Source organism: Dendropsophus ebraccatus, chromosome 3 (assembly GCF_027789765.1).
Source record: "Dendropsophus ebraccatus isolate aDenEbr1 chromosome 3, aDenEbr1.pat, whole genome shotgun sequence".
NCBI classification, from domain to species: Eukaryota; Metazoa; Chordata; class Amphibia; order Anura; family Hylidae; genus Dendropsophus; species Dendropsophus ebraccatus.
The window spans coordinates 174071077-174094689 of NC_091456.1; the positions used below are offsets into that span (position 1 = coordinate 174071077).

At 41.7% G+C, this 23613-nt stretch overlaps 1 protein-coding gene across 4 annotated transcripts in view; it reads left to right on the forward strand.

Moving 5' to 3' along the window:
* TCF4 (transcription factor 4) overlaps positions 1 to 23613 on the forward strand; it is a 327929-nt gene that overhangs the window by 77676 nt on the left and 226640 nt on the right. For 3 of the 4 annotated variants that reach the window (XM_069963163.1, XM_069963159.1, XM_069963157.1), the window contains exons 3-5: positions 2922 to 2983; positions 10621 to 10674; positions 16240 to 16336. In XM_069963163.1, coding sequence (XP_069819264.1) covers positions 2922 to 2983; positions 10621 to 10674; positions 16240 to 16336 — 213 coding nt within the window. The remainder of the gene's footprint in view (positions 1 to 2921; positions 2984 to 10620; positions 10675 to 16239; positions 16337 to 23613) is intronic. The other variant, XM_069963160.1, reaches the window with a different exon arrangement.

The window sequence follows — 23613 nt, forward strand, 5'->3', positions numbered from 1 at the left end:
TTAACTCCCATTTAGGCAATGGAATCACACTGGTATCTCAGTGTATTGGCATGTAGCGAGTGCTGAGGTCACTGGGGCCCCCTCCCTCCGCTAATGTAATAGATGTAATCGAAGCAATAGACCCTTTTTTTCATCCCAGAGACATAATTGCGTCGATTTGGGGTAATTATATTATGTTTGATTTTGTTGACACTTTTTTTTTCCGTCTGTGCTTTGACTCCCTGCAATTATACATAGTCGACTGACTGAACCGATTTGTTGGCGCATTACTTTATTTATTACGGTGACCTCATAGACCTGAGGTATCCTTTCTATGTATATAGTTATTTGTGTTACTGACACCACAAATAGGACGCTTCGTGCCTTGGTGTTCTTTCTGTATCTGCATATAGTGGGTATCCACTTTTTATTGAAAAGACCTGGTAGGTTTATGGAGACAAAGCAAAGGTCCATGGGAAAAAAATAGGCAAATCAGCTCTACTCTAGAGGGAAGAACGCTATCTCATAATTTTCAACCAATATTACCTCTATAATGAATGTACAGAAATTCTAGGCACTCACCAGTCTTTGTAATTGCAGTGAAGTTTATTGCATTTCCAAACCAGGCAATGATACAGACAGGACGCATTTCGGCTAGCACCTTTTTCAATTACCGCTAGCCAAAACATGTCCTGTCTGTATCATTACTGCCTTTGGAAATTTAATCAACTTTACTGCAATTACAAAGATTGGTGAGTGCCGAGAATTCCTATACACTACTTGCTGGACTTATTCCTGTGTACGTGCACCACCACTATCCAGAGTGTTGACTGTTCTCATTTTTGGAGCTCTATAAGAAAGTCATTCATCTGTAGACAGCTGTTTTAGGGATCTAGTCCCTCCTCAGTACAGACCAGGACACTGGTTTGCTATTAGGTCGCCAAATGGAATGAATGTCTAACACTTAAAGTGGGTTTCCTAACTGTCCTAACCCAAGACAGCTCATGGATCATCATTATGAGCTTTTTTCTTTATACCTCCGGCAATCAGCTGTTATCATTGAAGGATAGGAAGTTCCATGTTAACAATACAGGTTAATAGTCGCCAACAGACTGGCCAAAAGCGTGGAGCCTACTCAAACATGCTCGAGTTGCAGTCCTCTCTAGTAGATGGTAAGGGTCTTAAGCAGGAACCTATATAAATATGATGCAGGTAGAATTACTTTGGTTAAAATCAGGACAAATGTCGGGAAGGAAGGGTAGGCACCCGCCTAGAGAACCTTGCTTATATGGCCAAGGAAGCAATGGCGAGGAGGGGGGGGGGGGTCAACCTGCGGATTTGCTAATACCAGGAATCCAGGGCACTTGGGGGAGGCATCATTTGTCTTATACGTCTACGGCACCAAAATACCTTGTCCTAGTCCTGGGGACATAGAATTGACATAGATAAAGAGACATGAGATGAAGATACCTCAGGTACCTCAGTTTCCTCCTTCACTTCAATAAACATAGGTTACTTGACTTCCCATTATGGGTGAAGGAAGTAAACAATGGCATTGACTAACTAGAGATGAGGACAACTCAAGCACGCTCGAGTCCGATCATTTGGTATTTGAATACCGATGGCTAAAGAAGTTGGAAGCAGCCCTAGGGAATAAGCCCATGGCCTATACCTGTATCAATGTTTTCCAGAACTTCATAGGGCTATGTTCACACATAGTATTTCCATCAGTCTTTTTTCAACCAAAACCAAGAGTGGAACTGACAGGACAAAATTATAATGGAAAAATTTGCAAAGTTTCTGTGTTTTCAACCTATTCCTGGTTTATTTGAAAAAAGACTGATGGAAATACCATGTGCGAACATAGCCTTGGGCTGCATCCAACTCCTTCAGCCACCGGTATTCAAATGCCGAACGATCGGACTTGAGTATACTCCAGTTGCGCTCATCTCTAGTGATAATATAAATGCACCCGTAACTATCACGATCTGTAAGTGGGAGTAAGGGGCCTATTCCACAGATCGATAATCGACCAGATTCGGCCGATTATCGCTCCGTGGAATAGAGACAACGATCACCCAATGATCGTGTCACCGGCTGATCGTTTATTTAGGTTCAAACCTAAATTTATCGGGCACCAACTGCACGGCGGACGACCGACAATTTCACAAGTACCATGCTTTACCTAAGCATGTTGCAGGTCTTCTCCTGCGCTCCTTCTTCCTCCCGGTCCCGCGCACTGCAGCAGCTTTGGAGCGGCCTGTCTTAGCTGACAGACCACTCAGCCAATCACTAGCCAGGACCGCCGTGGCCAGTGATTGGCTGAGCGGTCTGTCACCTCAGACAGGCCGCTCCGAAGCTGCAGCTGCATGCAGGATCGGGAGGAAGAAGGAGCGCAGGAGAAAACCTGCAACATACTTAGGTAACGATGTCCCTGCAGCCCTCTCTAAACGATTATCGGGCAGTGTAATAGGCCCAGTAAACGAGTGCTGAACTGACAGATCAGCACTAGTTTACATTATTGATCAGGCCCTCATCGGCCCGTGGAATAGGACCCTAAGACCTTGGGCAACCATCCATCTCTCCATCAGCTGTATTACCAGGAATTGGGGAGTTCTGTGTCTATAAACAAAACTTTGACTACAACTTTCATGCAACACTTTTTTTTTTTTTTTTTTTAATTCAAGTCTTAAAGGATTTACGTACTCTTGTTGCTGAACCTTTTGGCTTGTTCGGGGCGCTGAAGAATTCAGCAGTGAATTTAAATGAGTTTCTTTAAGTAGATGGGTCAGATGTCTATTATCAATACAGTGCTGCTCTATGGGATTCTTAATTAAAGCCAACAGCAGATTAGTTGGAAGCTTTAATCTAAAATGCAGATTGTACAAAAAGTCAGAAGTTGTATTTCATTTTTATTCAAATATTTTTTATTTATTTTCTAGATGTAGAAGACAGAAGTAGCTCAGGTTCCTGGGGGAGCAGTGCACATCCGAGCCCGTCCCGAGTAAGTACCAACATGCCTCTGGCTCACTATAGAAAGTCATAGTCATGATGTATAAATGTATCTGTTGTGTTTGACGTCAATGTTCTGTTCATATGCAAAGTCTGCGAATTATAAACTTGTTTGAGCCCACAGAATGCATCTTAAAAGGGTTGTCCAGAGATTTAAAAAAATAATAATAAAAAAAATTCAACTTTTGGGACCCCATGTGATTGCAAGTAGGGATGGTCCAAACCTGCCGAGGTTCGGGTTCGTACGAACCCGAACTCTCGGCAATGATTCCCGCTGTCTGCCCGCTCCGTGGAGAGGGTGGATACAGCGGGAGGACCGCCTGGAAAACTGGGACCATAGGCTGTATTTCAGTTTTCCAGGCGGGCCTCCCGCTGTATCCACCCGCTGCACGGAGCGGCCAGACAGCGGGAAACTGATGCCGAGCGTTCGGGTTCCTATGAACCCCAACCTCGGCAGGTTCGGACCATCCTTAATTGCAAGAATGGGGACCCAACTCTCCTGGGTGAATTGAGTCATGGATCGGCATATACATCTTTTATTTTCTAAGGTGCCGACAGAGATAGATGAACACAGTATTTGGCTATCTCTACAGCTCCATAGAGAATAAATAGAAATGCAGACCGCTCCACTATCACTGGAGTGCCCCTTCAAGTAAGGGAAGTCACCTTTGATTGTCGGAGAGACCCTTATAATCTTCAGTAGAAAGGATCAGCAGTTCTTCTTATAGGAGACACTTGTACAGATGGAGCCAAATGCATTATGGCCACATGACATCAAGATTGCAGGAGGGTACAAGTACAGACAAGTGATACATATCCAACCAAAAGGACAATAGTGCATGGCACTCACCAATACAATACAGTCTACTTTTATTCTTGCAGCATAATGGATACATAGTAATCGGTATAACACAAATGTTGCACTCTGCTGCTAGAATAAAAGAAGATTTAATGCCTTTGTGATTATTGCTATTCTTTCCATAGATATTATAACACATCTCCAATACTGCTCTGCTGGGAATGGTGGTGCCGCACTGATACTGTAGTGAGCGGTGATGCACCTAGTCGTGAATGAATTTTAACCTACTACATTAGCTGGGCACTCTAAAACCTGGCTTGGTGGATGTACAGAGAGTGGCGATACACTCCAAAGATACACTACAAACACCTACTGTCCCTGGTCTCTTATAGCAATAGCCTGTCATACAATGGAAACAGTATATAACCACTGGTTTCTATATCTGTATGTACAATATGACTTGATCACATGATTAGAACTGATCAAGAGAACTGATGGAGGTGAATCTGTTTTTCATTTTAATCCAAGATCTGTCCAGGGGTCTGTTCGGCAGGTGATGCAGTTATTGTCCTAAAAAACAACTTTTAAACTTGCAACCCCTTGTCAAACTGCCGTGGCCTAGAGTATCTGTGCCCTAACTTTGCACCACCCCTCCGTCCCTCCTCCCCACCCTCTTCATCATTAGAAATGCCACTGGCAGGATTTTTCCTATTCCTCTGCAGTGAACATTGCACAGGTGCCTTAACGATCCAGCACATGTGCCGTGTTCTCACAGCTGATGAATAGGAGACAATCTGCCTGGAGCATTCCTAATGATGAGGAGGGCGGGGAGAAGGGAAAGAGAGGTTGTGCCAGCCTAATGCACAGACACTTTAGGCCATGCCAGTTTGACACAGGGCTGCAAGTTTGAAAGTTTATTTTTAGGACAATAACTGCATCACCTGCCGAACGGACCCCAGGACAGATCTTGGGTTAAAAGCAGCTATCTGAAGGTACAAGCGGTTTTGGGGGGGGGGGTCAGATTGTGGGTACAGAGTCACTTTAATCTTCACCAGTCTTAGTAATATGCTGTTATATGATGAAAAAAAAATATATATATAGAGAGAGAGATTTATCAAACATGGTGTAAAGTAGTGCTGGCCCAGTTGCTCCCTAGCAACCAATCAGATTCCACCTTTCATTTTCCAAAGAATCTGAAGAATCTGTAAGGAATGAAAACTGAGCCAGTTCTACTTTACACCAGTTTGATAAATCTTGCCTATAATTTTTGTCATCTTATTGTAGCACATCTGTGAAGGGAGACCATCGTTGGGGCATGGCAAATGATTCCTGGCGCCACATGCAAGTGAGGCCTTTTTAGAGCCAATTACTCAACATCCGTGCCCTAAGGTGCCCTATACACTTTATTCTATTGTGTCCCGAACCCATCACTGGCGATGGGTTCGGCTGTCAGTATAAGGTGTATGGGGGCCTCCTGAGCCTCCATCGGCAGATGATGTCGGTGGAAATAGGGGTTGGACGTGATGGAATTTTACTACCCGACCCATTTGTTCTAAAAAAGATAAGCCACAGCTTCCCAACTACGGCTTACCCCTCCCCTCCCATAGAGAACACAGGAATGTCCACGTGTATGGGGAGGACTGGAGAGATAACTGTTAGCTGACAATTATTGAAAGTGTATAGGCACCTGATGGCTTAAAGGGGTTATCCAGTGCTACAAAAGGATGGCCACTTTTACACCTCTCTTGTCTCCAGGTCAGGTGGTGTTTGCAATTAAGCTCCATTTACTTCAATGGAACTGAGTTTGAAACCCCACCCAATCAGAAGACAATTGATACAAATACCCCCGTCATGTTCCATTAGTTAGGGGAACAGGTAGCAATGGTAGCCCTATAAAAAGCCACTCGGTAAATAGGTTGTCCCATTTGATAAACCCCTTTAATGAATATATGGAACTTTACGGCCAAAACCGGAAGTCAAGTTTTTTCACTCCTCTTCAAACCTCAATCTTGGATTCGGGGCCCTTTAACATTTGTTAAAATTAGTATGAACTTTTTTCTACCATATTACTATGGTGCTCTCTCCATAGCAATGGAGACATTGTGTAATGCACAAAATATCTCAATATCTAACAGATTTGAAAGGAATTTAGTGGCTTCCATCCATTTTAAGATGCAATGTTGGATGGATGCCCAGTAGGGTCAATGGAATCGTATGGGAATATGCAGTTTGGTCCTATATGATTCAGAATACATAGAGTCAAGCAGCCATCCAGTGAAGCAGAAATCTTAAAGGAAAGCAGCATGCTTGTTCGGGCAGAACTTCAGGGGTCATTGTGAAATGACTGTATTTTGTGTTTTCCTAAAGGCACACATGACATATGGTTGCTTTGAGTCAAACCATAAGTCTGGGTTCTGTTATGACTTCCTTTGATCTTGTGATAGCATCTGATACCTGCCCACTCATTTTTACTGGTAACAGTAGTTTAGAAGGAAAAAAAAAAAAAAAAACCTCCACGCCATATCTCATTGATGTGACATCTGTGTTGTAGCATTCAGGAGTATCAGTCATGCAGAGCCGTGCATTCATAATACAGATTATCTTCTGAAGGTGCAGTCCTACATAAAAGCACAAGGCTAGAACCATATGAATAAAATAAGTCATGTTTATAATAACCAGGAATCCAGTGTTCTGTAATAGAAGACTCTCAACAAATCTTATTTTATAGCTTTTAAGGGCTGACATATTAGAAGTTCAGTCACCGTTATCGGCCTGGTTCACCAATAGACATGGTTGATCCATCGCAATGTACAAGCTAAATGGATTGAGAGGAGAAGAACCATCAAACACCACTGGTACAACTTCTTTTAATTACTAGAGATGAGCACAACTGGGGCATGCTCACGTCCCATCGTTCTGCATTTCATTATCGGTGGCTTAAGAAGTTGCATTCAGCCCTAGGGAGTCCGGGAAAACATGGATACAGCCATAGACCATAGGCTGTATCCATATTTTCCAGAACTGCATCCTACTTCTTCAGCCACCGGTAAACAAATGCCAAACGATTGGACTTAATTGCAAGATAGTTTTGGATTCAAGTGGTCATACACCATCAATAGCTGTTGGCTAAACACTCCATTAGCCAAATTCTATTCCTCCTGATGTCTCCATACATTTGCCTTCTTAGCTTAGGCCAAGCATCCATGTCTTCTCAATGGAGAGGGGGTTATCCCCCCCAACATCATCTCTTAAGGAGAAGATAGTTGCTGTGTCTACCAAAAATGGTGGGTTTAGCCAGTTTCACTCATGCTTGGCCTTTTTTAAAGAAAAACTAGAGTCTGTTATTTATTGACCTCTGGCTCCTAAAGACTTGTAATTAGTTAGGATCTATGCTGACAGGCCCATACCGAGGTCGGGAAAGGGGGGGGGGGAGGGGGCTTTTCATTGGGCTACTCTAGCCTCTAAAGTTCTGATTTAGAGACTACAAGACTCGCTAAGTGGAGATCAACAGCACAAAGACTTCACATTAGGTTATTGGCAATGAGACACCAGATAAAAATAACTCGACCCTCCTTGTATGACCTTTATGTGGAGAATAACACCGTCCTTAATCTGTCCCTGCCCTTCTTTTGTTTTGGAAACTATTTAAATGACCTAAACATAGTGGGAAGGATTGTAGTGTTAGACCAGGGTTCCTCCGGAGGAAATGATTTAGAGGGCCCACCCTATAGCTATACAGAACAAGCACTGTACATGTTCTGTTTGATTATATCATAAAGTCATCTTTCTATATTGGTCATCTTATAAAGAAAACTTGAGTTGGTACCGGAGCTCCATCCACTTCAGGTGTAATTGTCCTCTATTGGACTGACCCACCAGAGTAATAGAGGATCCACTGGTGAGCCCAGAATCCTAAAAATGTGGGCCCTGTTATGGCTGGGCCCCATTACTACTAGGGACCTCAACTGGTGAGGTGACCGTAGGTTGGTTGTCAATAGAGATTTGCAAACTTCTAGTATGTTCTTTCCTTGACAACTAGAGATGAGCGAACCCCGAGTACGCCCAAGTTCATGCAAACCTAAACTCTCTGCATTTGATTACTGGTGGGTAAAGAAGTTGGATGCAACCCAAAGGCCGTGTGGATACAGCTATAGGCTTAGGAGATCCAGGACTCCCTAGGACTGCATCCAATTCCTTCAGCTACTGATAATCAAAGGCCGAAAGCTGGAGTTTGGACAAACCCGTACGTACACGAGGTTTACTCATCTTTAGTGTTCAAGCCAAGTTTTACATTAACAAATATTAGGAAATGGAGAAATCTCAATTATTAACTTATTGCATTATCGATATTATAAAAAAAAAAGCCAAGACTGACACCTAATAAGTGAATAGCTTCTGGTGTAAAAACTATACTTGAGCCCTCTACAGCGAACGACACAACAGGTACAGTATATAGCATGTGCATGATATTGTGTTATACAGATGTGTCCAGTCTTACCTTTTACTTAGATAAGTTAAGGAAAGGAATTGTTCATGTTTTTTTTATTATATTCAAACGTTATCAAACGTTTTTATAGCAACCCTTTGTCTCTTACAACTAAATGCACACAGTGTTTATACCTAACAAGAATAGATTATGACTTTAAGCTGCTGGTAGAAGGTGGTAAGCCCATGACATGGGTCACTTAATATGTTTAATTTACGGATAAGATAAGAGTGGACACATCTGCACAAACACATCGATCACAGAATTACATGCCTATATGATGTAAACTGGTAACATCCATGCTTTAATAAAATGGGTGATCGATTTTTGGAGCTTAGTTTTTAATGCCACTTTTGGAACCCCCTATAACTGTACCATTGCTAGTATGAAGTCAAGTAGAAGAGGTATATTCATGCCATCTACTAAATGGGTGCTTCCAGAATGAAAGAAAGGTTCCTCGTCAATAGATACAATTTGAAAAATGTCAAACCAGAAGGGACATATTACTTTCCCAATAGTACTGATAGACCTGGTTCTAATATAATATTCAGCCATTTAACTTCTATCATTATGTATCATTTATATAAAAAAAAATGGGATACCACAGATTAAAGGTGACCTCTCTTTGCCCTTTATCCTTGCCATAAGGTTGCATTAATACTCATTGTTGTCTGGACCTCTATTGTTTTGCATCCTTAGTACATAGGTAACTGCATTTATGTTGCATGCAACCGATCCAGTTGTTGTCATCTGCTGATGAGCTAACGTCCTTGTCCGCAACCTTCCCCCCCCTCGTCCCTTCTGCCCGGTCTCATGATAACATTCCTCAGCGTTCCATCTTGTTCTTCCCTTTCACTTCTCATAACAACAAATGTATCTGCTCCCAAGGATGTTCTTAAAAGAGAAATTCATGGAATGAGGCAGTTAAACGTTATGGCACTACAGGGGACGCGGCTAAGCCACATTATTTACACCATCTTTCAGCAAACCTTACAAGCTGACATTTTGTGAGGTCTGCAGGGTTCTGTGTGTAAATAATGCAGCTTTCCCTATTGACTGCCATATTACAATATGGTTATAAAAGACATGTGGCTCTAGTCCAAAGCCACTTGCTTAAAGAGGAAATGTACCTACAATGTATTTGCCAAGGTGTCATAAAGCATATACGACCTTCCACCAATGTTATCATCTGACATGCTAGAAGATATATTTTATGTGCAGTCCCCTTTATTATTATTTTTAAACCAACACGGGTTGTGAGCAGTTTTGCAATTTCTGAATTTAAATCAGTGTTATACATATGGCCATACGGCTACACCATGCTCATGCCCATGCTCCTTCCGTGCTGATATTGGTCTTTTCTCTGTTAAAAAAAAAAAAAAAGAGACCAAACACAGGAAGTCCCCGTCCTTTATGCACTCACACAAGGAAAGACACCTGTCCATCATGCAGGTTGTATATCACCTGAGGGCAATTACATTAGGATAATTATATTTTTAACTTATACTAATTCTATTATCAGCTCTGCAGCTTACCAGGAGACAATGCTCTTTGTTATATAACAAATGAGTCAGTATAATGTCACTGTGTGGTTACAGCAGTTTTGGTGCTGTGTGAAAGGAGAGCTGGCCATACAATTAGAGATGAGCAAACTGCTCGGACTTTTGGTCAGAAAGCAGTTCTCTCTCTCATCATGCCTTTGATCCCGGCCGCATACTTGCGCTCAAGGGAATATGCGGCCAGGATATTCCAGGGGATCCTTGTTGAATTCCCTGGAATATCCTGGCCGCATATTCGCGGGAGCGCAAGTATGCGGCCGGGATCAGAGTCATGGTGAGAGAGCGCCGATGCCGTCGGACCAAAAGTCCGACAGTCCGCTCATCTCTACATACAATGCGAGCACTCCCAAGATTCTCTGCTACTGAATGTGGACATGCAGCAGCTGTACACATGCACAGTAAAGACTTGTCCCGCTCTGTGCTCGCTCAGGAATGGCTGTTAATCAATACCAAACTATGTCTGTGAGCGCACAAAGGACTGGATCTTCCTGTGCTTGGTCTTTTTTTTTTTTTTTTTTTTGTGGGAACATGGACCACAGTTTGACAGGTAGGGGGACACCTAGTGGCCATATGGAAAATGTTGACTCATAGAAAAATAAGAGAGAAAAAATAAACAGAGTATATTGCAAAACTCCTTGTAATGACAACCCCTGTTGATTTCTTAAAAGAAAAAAAAATATATAGGGCCTCCTTAAGATATAGATCGGCATCATGGTGAATATCTATATTGATCATTATTATCTTTTTGGTACTAATGACACTTCCTTCTTCCTTCTGCCCTTCAGAAGCTGTCATGCAGTGTGCAGGCCAGTGTCCATCCCCCCCGGAGGTGGCTGCATGTATGTTAACCCGCTTCTATATTTTGCATTGTATTATGAGACTAATGCATGAACAGTTTTGATTGCTTATAATATAACGCTGTTTTTATTATTCTTTATGAATACTTTTTCACTTGTGTATGTTCTGTGTGCATGTGTCTGTGAGGACCGGGTAGGAAAGTTATCAGATACGAAGTGTAAAAACGTCTATGAGGAACTGAAACCGGGGTCTTTTGTAGATTACAGCTTCCTACAAGGACCCAAGGGGCCAGGAAATGATGTGTCCTGAGAATGTTGGGTAATATTTAAGAAGCAGTTCACAAAAGATTATTTTTGTCCCCCCCCCTCCTCCCCCGGTAGGCGCTGGCACTTATACTCACCACAGCGTGGCTTGGTTCCAGTCACGCTGTGCCGATCACATCCAGTGCGCGCTCACTTCAGCCTCTGCAGTGACTCCTCTCCTGTGTCCTGTGATTGAACACCGGAAGTCACGCACTTCCATAGAGAATGCTTTGAAGCGCATGAGTTCCAGCCTGCAATCAGAGGAGACAGAAGAGGAGTCACCGCAGAGGCTGACGTGAGCACACCCCGGATTTGAACGGCACTACGAAACCGGAACATAGCCTACCAAGGTGGCCAATAATAATTTTTGGTGAACTGCTTCTTTAATCTTATATAGCTTTACAATTATAGGGTTACATGACTAAATAAATTAATCAAACCTCAGAGCAGGCCGAAAAATAAATTTAGACCCCAGACCAAACCCAAATATACTTACAACTACCAGGACCTCTTCACTTCCAGGAGCCACAGTTCCTGACAGCAGCCAGCATTATGTATAGTGAGGGATCGGGAGAGAGAACTGTTAAGACTTCATAATAGACCCCTAAATACACCAACAAAAAAATTTAGACCCCAGACCAGATCCCTATCCTAGATACAGATACAAATTCTAGACCAAACCAGACTCCTAAATTAATCAGACCTAAAAAAAAAGTCTAATTACAGATACCAGTACAGACACCTAAGTGAAAAAGACCCCAGAAGAGACCTTTATATACAAATCCTAGACTATACTTCTAAATCAAACAGGGGGTTAACTAAAGCAACAAAAAAATCAGACCCTAGACTTCTAAAAAGCCTATACTAGACTCCTAAAGTAAACTATTCCATCAAACAGAGTGTACCATGTCACCACATTAAGGTGTCCTCAGATACACAGCCCCTACTCTAGCATTTTTACGCAAGCAATGGCTTCTCCTGGACTGAACAAGCCTACAACTGGGCAGATAGGATCCAAAAGCCATATGCAGCGTGCAGGGCGAGATGGAAGAGATTTGGAGAAAGAACTGTTAGTCTGATGTCATTCAGACCCCAGACTAGACTCCTTAATAGACTAACAAAAAATTCTGACCCCAGACCAGATCCCTAAATACAAATCCTACACCAGACTCCTAAATTAATCAGATCTAAGACCAAACTTTTAAATACTGATCCTAGACCAGATGCTTAAGTAGCAAAAGACCCAAGAGAAGACCAACGAATAAAATCAGACCCTAAACCAGACCTCTAAATACAAATCCTATACTACACTCTGAAAAAATTCAGATGTCAGACCAGACTTCTAAAAGACAGATTCCATATCATTACATAAATCAAATAACAGAGTAGACCAACAAAGAAAATCAGACATCAGATAAGATCTCTAAATTCAGATCAGAGACCAGACCCTTAAAGGGGAACGAATCTAACCTGCTGATATGTCCCTACTGCACAGGAGATGCTGAGGAGAAAGGTATGTCTTACCGTCCTCCTCTGTGCCGTTCTGGTGCAGTTAGTCTTTTGCTCCACGGCCCGTTAAGACTGTTAGGAGCACTGGGGCACCATTAGGAGCATTGCCCGCCCCCATAGCGCTGATCCTTCCTCGGCCAGCCCACCCCTTTCTACTGATAATGAAGGAAGTGGGACAGCTGGGAGAGGGCTGGATCGGCGCTATGGGGTGGTCAGTGCTCCTAACCAGTGCCCCAGTGCTCATTACCGTTTAACTGGGCCGTGGAGCATAAGATTAACTGCACCGGAATTGTGCCGAGGAGGAAGGTAAGTCACATACCTTCCTCCTCTGCGTCTCCTGTGCAGTAGGGACATATCAGCAGGTTAGATTTGTCTAATCTGCTAAAAGTTCCCCTTTAAAGAGAACCAATCATGAGCGAAAATTATAATTTTTTTTAAATAATCAGATTAAAATTGTTATTTTATTAATATTTGTAATTAGAATTAATTACTTTTACGCCCGCGTTTTTACAATATACACATTTTCTTTTCCTGTCTCGCGACGGCTCTTTTGAAAAGAGGCGGCACGCGACAGGAAGATCCCGGCATGCTGAGCGGCGGGAAGGGCTCCCATGAGCCTTTGCCGCCGCGCAAAGGCTCCCATGAGCGCGAGATCGCTGTGTATGTCTATCCTAACTGGGCCCATTAGTCTGTCCCTGAAGATACAGACTGCCTGTGCAGTCTGTATCTTCTGCTTTTACCTAATCCTGTATAGCGGAACAGTAAGGCCGGGGCCGCGGCCATCTTGATGACATCACAGTGGTGCGTTCCAGCGCTGGAACGCAAGGGACGTGATCAAGATGGTGCCCGGCTTTACTGCACCGCTACAGAGGAGTTGGTAAAGTATAAGATACAGACTGCACCGGCAGTCTGTATCTTCAGAAATAAACTTCATGAAGATACAGACTGCCTTTGCAGTCTGTATCTTATACTTTACCCACTCCTCTGTAGCGGTGCAGTAAAGCCGGGCGCCATTTTGATTACATCCCTTGCGTTCCAGCGCTGAAACGCACCACTGTGACGTCATCTAGATGGCCGCCCCCGGCCTTACTTCTCCGCTATACAGGATTAGGTAAAAGCATAATATACAGACTGCACAGGCAGTCTGTATCTTCAGGAATAGACTTAGGGAGAGAGAATCTTTTATTATAGGGACAGTTAATTTCAGGTGATTGGTTCTCTTTAAATTAATCAGACTTTGGAACTGACTTCTAAATCCCAGACCACTAAATGAATCAGTCCTCAGAGCAGACCAAGAAATAAATCCAGACCCCAGGTTAGACCTGTAAATTAATTACACCCCAGACCAAACCCCAATATACTTACAACTCCTAGGGCCTCTTCACCTCCAGGGGCCACATTACTTAACCCTTTAAGGACGGGCCAATTTTCGTTTTTGCGTTTTCGGTTTTTCCTCCTTGTGCTTAAAAGGCCATAGCACTTGCATTTTTCCACCTAGAAACCCACATGAGCCCTTATTTTTTGCGTCGCTAATTTTACTTTGCAAAGACAGGCTGAATTTTTGCATAAAGTACACTGCGAAACCAGAAAAAAATCAAAGTGTGGTGAAATTGAACAAAAAAAAAAGCTTTTCTTTTATTTGGGGGGACTGTGTTTTTACGCCATTCGCCCTGGGGTAAAACTGACTTGTTATGCATGTTCCTCAAGTCGTTACGATTAAAATGATATATAACATGTATAACTTTTCTTTTATCTGATGGCCAGTAAAAAATTCAAACCATTGTTAACAAATATACGTTCCTTAAAATCGCTCTATTCCCAGGCTTATAGCGCTTTTATCCTTTAGTCTATGAGGCTGTATGAAGTGTCGTTTTTTGTGCCATGATGTTTACTTTCTATCGGTACCTTGATTGTGCATATATGACTTTTTGATCGCTTTTTATTACATTTTTTCTGGATTTGATGCGACCAAAAATGCGCAATTTTGCACTTTGGGATTTTTTGGCGCTTACGCCGTTTACCGTGCGAGATCAGGAATGTGATTAATTAATAGTCCGGGAGATTACGCACGCGGCGATAGCAAACATGTTTATTTATGTATTTATTTTTATTTAAAACCTGGGAAAAGGGGGTAATTCTGACTTTTATTAGGGGAGGGGGCTTTTTACTTATAACATCACTTTTATTTTTACTTTTACACATACACTAGAAGCCCCCCTATTGGACTTCTAGTATATGCACTCTGATCTCTCATTGAGATCTTTGCTGTATATTTATACAGCAAAGATCAATGAGATCGGCACTCGTTTGCTTTCGATTGCTGCAGCCAAAAACAAATGAGTGCCGAGTCGGGGACGGCGCCATCTTGGAGAGGTCCCCGGCCAGCAGCAGGTACGGCGATCTCACCCACTAGACACCAGGGATAAGCTGCGTCCGGTAATCGGATGCAGCTGTCATGTTTGACAGCTGCATCTGATTACTGTATTAACGGGCACGGTGATCGGACCGTGCCCGCTAATACCCGCGGTCCCGGGCTACAAGGGGCACCCGGAACCGCGGCGGTTCATAGCGGGGTCGCCGCGCGGCCCCGCTCTGAACACCTCTTACGGGCGCATGACGTACGGGTACGTCATGCGTCCTTAAGAGGTTAAAGTGTCACTGTCGTTATAACTTTCAAATCTAAATCAAAAGTAGATGTAATATAAAGCAAGTTTGCAATTTTTTTTTTCTGGAAGACGTATCTTTTAGAACATTCCCTGAATATATTAGAATCATCTTGTCCTTCAATCAGTGTCATTGATCATGCATGGCCAGTCTGAACATCGGCAACAGCCAATATGGACCAAAATGTGTATGGCTGCATTGCCGAAATAGTTTTTCAAGTCGTTTGCTCAACTGTTTTTTAATCTAATTCTATGGCCTCATCTCAATCCCAGTCCTCATTTTCCCTCATACTAGCAAAAGGACAAGGAATATCACTTGAAGGAAACCATGGGTGTATGGTTCAGATACATTTATGAATTGCCTTGTCTTTGTCAGTCTTAAAAATCCAAAATCTAATTTGAATTTTTTTTTTTTACATTTTTTTTCTAGCAATACACTGTTTGCCTTGAGTAAATCCAATGCCTCAACACAGCTAACTGCATACTGTTTATATATTGAAACCAATAATAAAGTTCTAAGCCCCCAGTTGGATCTACAGTTTACCCATCTTACTTTCTTCCAGGGATTTCAATATGTTAACCAAGGTTATACTAGTCTCAGTCCTGGCTGCCTTACATTCCAAATCTATATCCAGTCCTCATTTGCAGGTTATAGGGTCAAATGGGCCAACAGTACAGAATGAGATTGTGTAGCAGAAGATGCTAGATAGTACATGCCAACCTTCAAGAACTATGCAATCTGCAACCTGAGGCGAGATACTCATCTTCCCTCATGTTGGATATGACCCCACAGCATATCGTCAGCAATATAAGGGCTCCCATGTTAGTTCACCACTTACAGGAGGTCCTGGTGACCCTGTTTTCTTTTTTTTTTTTTTGCCTTCTATGTTGGGAATAAGAATTAGACCAACCTGAAATAGTCCTCCTCAGCAGCATGGCTGCCTCTATGGTACATGCCACATACCCGTGCCCTATAATACCCAGACTATTGTATACATGTGAAAGGTGTGCGAATGTTGATTGGATTTACATTAATTATAGTTATTATACGATATAGTGTCACTACTATGCCATTCCAATGACTTACGATCTAAGATTCCTTTATCGACCCATCTTGTTTGTCTTTCACCAGAATTATGGGGAAGGAGCACATTACGAACACATGGCAAGCAGGGACCTGACGTCACATGACAATCTCTCCCCTCCGTACGTCAATTCAAGACTACAAAGTAAGTTACACGCTTTTACTGTCATCTTCATATTGGCTATATAAACATCATATATATAAACATGTCAACTCTAGAATATTTTTCGATTTTTTTTGTTGTTGTTGGTTTAAATCCTTCCTGGAAGCTACATGGAAACTATCAACAAGCTGCTGTTGGCCGATCTGGTATCCGTATTGTATGTCCCTTTTTATATGGGTTCTGTTGTGGATGATTTTGGTTGTCATTGGCTCATTTTTTATTTATTTATTTTTTAGCTCCAGGCCTATTAATACAAGTACAATCATATGCTTCCTTACCTTTCTTCTTTAGTCAACATAGCCTCACAATTCTCTGTTGGGAATTGTTTTTGCTGTATGTAACCATGTCTGGTCACCTAGTGGTTGTGATGTGAATTGCATCCTGTTGAGGGTTTTGCTAGCATGTTGAAGTATTGTATAGAATTTGTTATTAGTTAGTTATATAAGCTACACGTACAAAACAACAAAGAAAGACAATAAATTGGCACCCACAATCATGTAATAATAAGTATAATATCTTTATTTCCAAAAATACATGTACAAACAGCAAATGGACATACACTTAAAAACACCTAAAAACCCAATGCGGGTAAACCATCACAGGGAGTAAACATGACAATGAGTATGTCCCTCCCACCGTAGCCCCAGCGAAACAATAACCACCAGGCCCTGTATGCCAACCAATCAGATAAATATCAAACCCGACTATTCCATATATTATCCTCCTAAAGTGCACGTGCTCACAAAAAATGTATCAATAAACAAATAAATAATCACATATAGAATATAAATATATAGAACCAATCCATAAACCTATCCAGAAAAGTGACACAGTGCTAAACCACCCTATCAATGGAGAGTCAGGCTGAATCAATGATACTATAGTAACATATCACCCAGGGCTCTGGAATGGGGCTCCGGTCTGCACACCCTACGCGTATCGTCACCTCACGTGACTTCGTCAGGGGTAAGCTATACGTTAAAGGAGAAGTCCAGCATATTTGAAAACCCTGCAGCCAGCAGGGGGGATTTGATCAGGAGTAGGCACTTACCTCTCCCCATGCCCGCTGTGAGCTGCGGGCCTGGCCCCCGCCGGAAGGCATTTTCCCGTGAGTTGTGATGATGTCACAATGGGAAAATACCTGTCCTGGCTGATGGACAGGCCGCTCATCTAATCAGTGACTGGAGCGGCATCCTGCCCTAGTCATTGACTGTCGGCCAGTCCATCAGCCGATTCGCGATTAGTCAACCCGGAGATCCCGGAGCCCGGCTGTATTCTTGAGGCACAGCGCTTGATTCCCTGTGGCTACAGAAGTTGGATGCTGCCCTAGGGCTGCCAGAAAAGCATGGCCTATGGCTGTATTCATGTCTTCTAGGACTGCCTAGAGTGGCGTCCAACCTCTGCAGCATCGGGGAATCAAGCACCAAAAATTCAGGTTTGGATAACATTGCTGAACCTAAAGGTTTTGACAGATCCGCTCAACACTAATCTTCACCATAACTTCAAATAAGTGGTATTACACTAGTTACAAAATAGACAAGAAAGCAAGAGAACAACCAAGACTGAGCTTGGCTCTGTTGTTGCTTTGCACTTACGTATAAAATGATGAACTGTGCCAAACGACAAACCCATTTCTGAAACATACTGTTGCAGTTAGCCTTTTTTCTGCCGTGATGAGTTTGCAGTGTCATGTATACATTGCCATATGGGGTGCAGTGGTGAGAAAGATTTCGCAAAATTCACATAGAACTTTGTTCCCTTCTCGGTGGGACTGACCTCAATAATTGGCCAATACTGACACGTCTCTGTTTATTGATCAATGGCAGTGAGTCATGTTTGTCTTAGGAAATCCTTCCATTAAGCTTTACTTTAAGGGCTTGTTTACATTAGAATTTTTAAGGCATTTTGTGAAATGCAAAATAGCCCGAAAACTTTATCAGCAAAAAACATTCATTGTACTGAACTGGGGGGAATATATCAATGTTTTATCGGAAAATTAGTGTAAAAAAAACCACCCGCAAAATACAGGAAAAGTTGCATGTTACAAGTAGACACCAAAAACCATTGATAAATTTCCCAAAGGGGAAAACATCTCTTGGTTCGCGTGAATATTAATTTTACATAACTGATTTTTGGGGAAATAAAATTGAAATTAAGGCTCAGGAAATTATTTTTAGTAGTGATGAGCGAAGCTGGATTTGCAGCGAATTTAGCAAAATAATTTGCTTAGGCTAAGTTCATACTGCGTTTTTGCAATCCGTTTTTTCTATCCGTTTTTTAAAAAAAAAAAACGGATGAAAAACAGATGAAAAAAAGGATGCATTTGTGTTTCAGTTTTTTTTAACGGACACAAAAGTAGTGTCAGCTACGTTTTTGTGTCCGTCAAAAAAAAGGATCCATTTTGATCCGTTTTTTTTTTACAATGGAAGTCAATGGAAAAACGGATCAAAACGTATGCACAAAAATGCATCCGTTTTTTTTCATCCGTTTTTTTCTAAAAACGGAATGCAAAAACGCAGTGTGAACCCAGCCTTAGTTAACAAAGCAAATTTTTGCTAAATTGTTTAACAAAATTAGTAGAAAAAAATGCTTTGCTCCTCTGTCCGAGCTCCCTCGTTGTCCTCTTCCAGTGTCTGCAGCCGCCATTAGTCCGAGAATGGGCTGTCACTCTCGAGACACAAAAGTGACAGCCTGCTCAGCCAATCACTGGCCGTGGTGCTGTCCCTCAGTCAGTGATTGCCTGAGCGGGCTGGAGGCGGCTGCAGACACCGTAAGAGGACACCGGGGGAGCTCGGAAAGATGAGCAAACCATTTTTTTCCACGACAGTTAAGTAAAGCTTTGACAGTATGACAGTTAAGTAAAGCTTTGTTATGGTTCAGCTCGCAAAACACGATTTGCAAAACGAATTTTTAAAAGATTCGCTCCTCTCTAATTTTCAGCCTTTTTTCTGTTCTTTTTATTGGCCAATAACATCCAAATAACGGCCATTATTATTATAAATATACAAGTGAGGAGCAGCATTATGAAATAATGTCCGTTATTATTATTGTACAAATGACGGTCGGCATTATGAAATTACTGCTGTTATTTGGACCCAAAATGACTGTGTGGACATAGCCTAAGGGTTTTTCCAAGTTTTCTCATTGGTGATTTAAACCTAAGATTGATCATTGGCCTTCAATTGCTTAGAACCACAACAAGACCCGGCCAACATGGACACTAACAATAGTACATTGATGGCTCATCCACAAGACAGACTAACAAAATCAAAACCTGGAAAACCCATTTAAGAAAACCATTTGCCTAAGAAGATATCTACCAATTGCCTCCACCAACCAAACGAATGCACCATAGTGTAACAGGGCTCAGAGGGCCTGGAGGATTCCCAATTATCCCTACCACTCCTGTATCGCCAAATCTTTCTATATTACTTGTTGTTCTTTTTAATAGATTTTTATATCTTTTTTTTTTTTTTTTTGTTCTTCAACATTTATCCTTGGCAACTTTTTGGTTATAAGCTCTTTGTAATTAGTACCCACTATCCTCTCTGAAGATGGAGATCTGTGAGGGATCTTATTATTCACATACTACTTCTTCATTGGGCAAGTCAATCCATTTAATATTTGTATAGCTATGGGAGCTGTCATTATATATATTGCTCTTTTTTATACTCTCTATGACGTCTATAGCATTTTGTCAGTTCGAGGCTTGCGGTCAGTCTTGACGTTCTCCGATGATAATCTTTGTTCTATATATCCCACTAAGGCATGTTGAAGTAATCAATGGTGGCCCCCTGTAAGGGAGTATTCACACGTTTCATGCACGATCTGTAAATATGGATGATATGCTACAGAATGGAGTTTGAAGCTCTGAACTCGGTCCCATAGCACATTGCGCTGAATCTTCGCGCTACTGTTCTGATACAGCTGCACTGAAGCCGAAAAGTCATGTCTACTAAAGCTTTCTATACCCATGGGGGAGATTTATCAAACATGGTGTAAAGTGAAACTGGCCCAGTTGCCCCTAGCAACCAATCAGATTCCACCTTTCATTCCTCACAGACTCTTTGGAAAATGAAAAGTGGAATCTGATTGGTTGCTAGGGGCAACTGAGCCAGTTTTACTTTACACCATGTTTGATAAATCTCCCCCCATCATGGCGTATATCCAAGGGTAAAAACTGCAATATTTCAGGGATGGCATCTGCTGCCAGTTTGAGACCAAAGTTTTTGCAATGTTCGGAACAAATTTGATTTGTTTTGAATTGATTCGATTATTGGCAACCACTAAAATTTTATAATTCTTTAAGGTAACAGAATGATGGCTTCTTGTTCTATTGGCCATGTTCACACAGTGCATGCGCAACGGCTGTTGTTCAGCACACAAAAACAGCGATTGTTGTTGTGCGTGCCAAACAATGGCCGATCTTGCACTGAAAGCTGCATTGATTTCAATGCACTACGGCTGGAAATAACTGACATATCAATTATTTCCGCAGCCATAATGGACAACAACGGACAACGGAATCAATACATTGCGTGAACAACGGCCGGTTTTTGCAACACATTTTTTATGACAAAAACAGCCATTGTTTTAATCGACAACCATGGCCGCTCTTGTCCTTAGAAAAATACCATGTTGTGTGAACATGGCCTAGAACTGATCGCTCAGCCTTCCCTGGGTGTCACCTCTGTATGAGGTAGACTGATGGCAGCTAGACTGTTGTTTGGTTCGCAGTGCGCTATCTGGATGTTACACCTGCTGAGCCAGCCAACATCTGGGCTGATATAGACGCAGCTTCTCGGTGTCGAGCACATGTGCTCCTTTTTATTCAGCATTTTCTATGGGTACACAAATACAAACAATCCAGCCGATAGGATAGGTGCTACTTTACCGCCAAACGTGCCTAAATATAGAGCCATTATTTGTCATTAAGTAAATCGGGACTTTTAAGTTGCAATGTGTTAATGAGGTCTGTGTAAAGTGAACTGAAAATAAGGTGATAATTTAACCAGAGCGCAATTTATATAGGTGTAAACCCATCGCCGCGCTGAATTCCTGGCAGTCTTGTTCTGGGATTAGACCCTGATTAGATACAGTAATATTAGATCTGTGCCGCGGCCACATTTATTCTATCTATCCTGAAGCTGGACGCGAGGCCTTACCATACAAGACTTCACACTAGTCACTATCCGAGAGACACATGTTGGTTGTTGCTAGAATTTTCCATTACTGTCTCTTTAAGAAAACACAACACAACGGAACAGCATGTTTCAGTTGGTTTCATTTGCAGTGTTTTGTAGCATTTGGTGCATTGTGCATTTAACCCCTTCAGGACCCTTAAAGAACCATCCTTTTTTTTTTTTTTTTTTTTATCATCTTCTGGCAGACAGAACTTATTTTTTCACTATCAGCCAACATTCTGATTGCTTTTGTGTAGTATGAATAATTTTTACCGGGATGCCAGATAAATGTAGGGTTTTTTTTTTTCTGTTGCACAAAATTGAAAAAAAAAGTTTTTATTGTAAGAGCTGTAACTTTTTATTTTTATTGATGTATCTTTTCCTTATTTATTTATTTGGGGGGGGGGTTAGTTATGTTTTTTAAATGAATGATTTGGGGTACAGACATTATTATTATTATTATTATTATTATTATTATTATTATTATTAATATTATTATTACTATTAATATTTTATATATTTTAATACTTTATATTTTATTATATTGTTATTATTACATTTCATTTTATTATCTTGAAAAAGCTAATCAGCTTTTTTTTTTTTTTTTTTTTGCATTTTTATACTTCACAATGTGCGTTAGAAAACATTTTCACTTTATTAAACAAGTGAGCACAATTGTGATGATACAAAATCAGTTTTTTTAAACTTAAAGGCTTATGCTTACACACCTTTGAAATGATAGCCGTTTTCTTTTATTATGACGGCACTTATATAAATATTGATCGTTATTTGTCGTTAAATTATGACTAATAATAAAATAATAATAAAAAACTAGCCGTCATTTCAATGGTGTATGAACAATAGCACAGATTTAGGTGTGGTACTAACTCCATCCATGCCCCTTCATTTCTGCTCAGCATTACTTAAAGGGGTATAGATGTTTATGCCCCTTTATTTTAATGATCACCGGGGGTCTCAGCTCTTATACCCCACTGGTCACTAAGACATGTCAATAGTGTACAGTGGACTTGCTGAACGGTTTAACAACATTCCCTGAACCCAAAAGCTTGTCATTTTACTCCCGACAGCTGGAGAAGTTAGATGTCGCCCTAGGGTTGCCAGGAAAATGTGGATACAGCCTATGGCTTCTCCAGCCACCGTGAGTCAAATGCCGAGCTTTGGGGTTCAGGAAATGTTGTTAAACCCGAACAGTTTGGCAAGCCGCCTCAACGTTAAAAATAAAAACTTTTTTTTGTTTACTTATAGGTATCCTTTAAAGCGAATCTGCACTAGCCACCACCCACCTCAAACCACCGGTACTGTTCTCTAGTTGTCACCTTGCCATGTCCAGCCCAAGGATTGACCTTAGTCTTACGGCCGTTATTATGAATAAAAACATGTTGTATTCTGGTGGCACGCCGAGGCGGGGAGTTAGTGTGAGCAGGGCCTATAGCATCCATGCCATAGGCCTGTAGCATCTCTCTCCCCACCTCAATCCAGGTAAGTGAGGTGCTGCCGACCTAGGACACGGATTCTGTAGGCCCCGTCCACATTCATTCCCTGTATTTTTATCCATAATAACGGCCCTGGGACTGGGCTGACCCTGGGACTGGACATGGCAACAGTACCAGTGGTTTGAAGTGGGTGGCGACCGGTAAAGATTCACTTTAAAGGAGAAGTCCGGCGATTTTAAAAAATACTGAGACAGGGGGGACTTTGACCAGGAGTAGGCACTTACTTATCCCCGTGCACGCGGTGATACCGCGTGCATGTGGATAGGTAAGTGCCTACTCCTGATTAAATTTCCCCCCGCCCCTGCCGGCTGCAGGATTTTCAAAATCACTGGACTTCTCCTTTAAGCCAGTGGTAAGATACAACAAAACCTCTTTTATACGACCAGTCAAATTTGCAATAAAAATATGTCTTCTCAAATAATAAGGTCAATGTGTGTCTTCTTAAAGGGGTCGTCCCTCAAAGCTTTTATTTATTTAGTATATATATTAGCATTCAGTCCCAAGCTCCCTGAGCCGTGATACAGACTACACGAATCCTTTTTGTTTTTCGGCTTGCTTTGTG